Raw genomic sequence first — 2,802 nt, 5'->3', positions numbered from 1 at the left:
GGCGAGAAACCTGCTGCAAATGGGGAAGCACAGCACTGCCATCACACACTTGCTCTGATGGCTCTGCACTGCTGTTTTCACATGGCTGTTCCAAAAGCCCTTGAAGGACCTGCAAGCCCCTAAAGAAAACATACAAACCCCTCCCTACAGACAGCTATCCCAAATTAGTGATGGGATCCAGGGATGTATCAGGATACTGAAAGGAGGAGGTTGAGGTGCTTTGAAATGTTTCCTCCTCCTTCTCTTCCAGCCCAGTTGAACAGGTGAAATGACTTGTTTGAAATCATCAAGGCAGAGGCATGAATATAGTCATGCCCTGCTGTGTTCCAAAGGACCCACTCCTCTTCTCCACTGCAGCTTTTAACACACACCATCTCACCAAAGAGAATGGGCCAAAGTGTGGGATCATGCTGGCCTAAAGGCAAGGGATACATGGAGCACCATTCTTTACCAGAGGGTTTACAACGGGCTGGAATTTTCTGCCAAGGTGCCACAGGTTTAGAGAGACCTGACTACATTCACAACAGAGCAGAGCGTGCCCACCTTCCTGGTTGAAGTCCGGTTCTTCCAGAGCAGAATCTCCGAGTCGGAGAGCCCCAGTTCTCGGAGAGAGGAAGTTTCTTTGCTGCTCTCCTGCAGGGCCTGGAACTGTGACAAGGTCAAAGCCCCTGCAGCCTCCTCCCCAAAAGGCTTGTAAAATGCTGCAGGGGCAAAGCATCTTCGCTTTGACTTGCACCTGTAACACAAAGCAACACAACAGCACAAACAGCTTAGCACTGTGTGCTGGTTTGGGCTGGGGAAGGATTTTCTTCACAGTGACTAGTACAGGGCTATGTTCTGGATTTGTGCTGAACACAGGGTGATAATATGGAGATGTCTGTGCTATTGCTGAGCAGAGCTTACACAGAGCCAAGGCCTTTTCTACTTTTTGTACTGCCATGCTGGCAAGGCAGTTGGGGGTGCATGGAAGACTGGGAGGAGACACAGCTGGGACAGGTGACCCAAACTGACCAAGGGGATATTCCATACCATAGGACATCATGCTTAATATATAAAGTGGGGAGGAAGAAGGAGGGACATTTGGAGTGATGGCATTAATCTTCCCAAGGAACCATTCCATGTGATGGGGCCCTGCTCCCCCGGAGATGGCTGAACACCTGCCCGCCCATGGGATGCAGTGAATTAATTTCTTGCCTTGCTCTGCTAATTAATTCCTTGTTTTGTTTTGCTTGCATACATGAGCTTTGTTTTCCCTATTAAACTGCCCTTATCTCAACCCATGAGTTTTCTAACATTTACCCTTCCCCTTCTCTCCCTGATTCTGCTGGTGGAGTGAGTGAGCAGCTGTGTGGTGTTGGGTTGCTGGCAGGAGTTAAACCAGGGCACACTGAGAAACTGGGGGGGCAGGAAGGGGCCGGTCTCTTTCCCCAACCACACTTGGACCAGATCAGGACTTACTGCTCGATGGAGACAGTGGTATCGAGCTGGTGGTGAAGGAGACTCTTCAGCTGCCTCTCTCCTTCCGTCTCCAAGTCTTCCAGGAGAAGCTCATCACTGGACAGGCTGCTGTTGACCCTGGGGCACACAGGCACAGCACAGAGGTGGTCAGCAAAGCAATGGTAAAAACACTTCTCAAACCACATCAGCGCTACAGCCTCTCTACCTCTTTGGCTGTTTCATGTTGAAGAATGGCTAAGGAACAGGGGCACAGCTCCCAGAAAGCATTGTGCGAGCAAGAGTCGAGCAAAGGTCTGTGGGAGCTTTGAGCATATAACCATGAAGTAGGCCTCAGAAACTTAGTTCCTCAGCATTAGAAGTTATTTCCTCAGCATAATGTTGCAGCCGAAGGACAAGCTATCCGGGAAAACTCAGCAATGTTGCAAGCCCGAGGATGAACTATCCGGGAAAACAAAGAAGGATTCTCGAGAGAATAAAGAAGACTTCTTCACAGCTGCAACCGCAAGCAGAAAAAGTATATAAATGTAACTTTTAGAGCTTAGGTAACACTGTTAGGTAATGCTAAGTAATGAATGGGCACATTTATCGGTAACTTTTAGGGTTTAGGTAATGGTTATGTAATGGTAAAGAGAACAATAAGCATAGTTATTCATGCACTGTATAAGAGAAGGACTGAGGTAACAATAAAGTTGGAGCTTGCTTTATCACTCACACTGAGTCGGCTGCTTGCTTCCCCGCGCGGAACTTTCCCAGCAGTTTCAAAGCACAACAAGGAACCAAAACTCCTTGACTCAAGCTCCCACTAATGTTACTAGAAAAGCCAAGAGATTTGGGACTACTTTGAGAACATTAAAATAACCCAGGGATTCTTGGGGTGGTTTTGTTTTAGTGTGTCAGGTTTTTTGGTTTCTTGGTTGTTTAGGTTTGATGTTGTTTTCTTTTAAATCACACGCAATAATTTTTACTGCTGTAAAGGTGTTTTGCATCAGTATCTAAACAAACATTGTTAGTTTCAAATAGAATCACAGAATTTTAGGGATTGGAATGGGCCTTATAGATCATCATCTAGTGCTACCCCCCTGTGCCCTAGGCAGGGACACCTCCTACCAGACCAGACTGCTCAAGGCTTCATCCAACCTGGCTTTGAACACTGCCAGGGTTGGGACACCTACCACCTCCCTGGGCAACCTGTTCCAATGTATGAATGAGTAAAGAAAAAACTGTAAGGGTGAAGAAAAACTGAATTTGAGCAGCACTCTACGCCCAGCTCCCTCTTCCTGGAGCCACCCATGCAGACCGGCAGACGGACCCGGGGGACACCCTGCCGACCCTCTCCCGGGCAGC

General features: G+C 48.0%; 1 protein-coding gene across 1 annotated transcript in view; it reads right to left on the bottom strand.

Annotated features, from left to right (window-relative positions):
• Positions 1-1,643, bottom strand: part of RBM41 (RNA binding motif protein 41) — a 6,547-nt gene extending 4,904 nt beyond the window's left edge. Inside the window, 2 exon segments of the mRNA XM_009083165.1 lie at positions 544-736; positions 1,459-1,643. Of these exon segments, the coding sequence (XP_009081413.1) occupies positions 544-736; positions 1,459-1,643 (378 nt within the window).
• Positions 1,644-2,802: the final 1,159 nt, after the last annotated feature.

The sequence above is a fragment of the Acanthisitta chloris genome, unplaced genomic scaffold (assembly GCF_000695815.1).
Source record: "Acanthisitta chloris isolate BGI_N310 unplaced genomic scaffold, ASM69581v1 scaffold37779, whole genome shotgun sequence".
Classification (NCBI taxonomy): domain Eukaryota; kingdom Metazoa; phylum Chordata; class Aves; order Passeriformes; family Acanthisittidae; genus Acanthisitta; species Acanthisitta chloris.
Note: the sequence above shows the minus strand (reverse complement) of the source record. Positions and strands in the feature narration are given on the sequence as shown.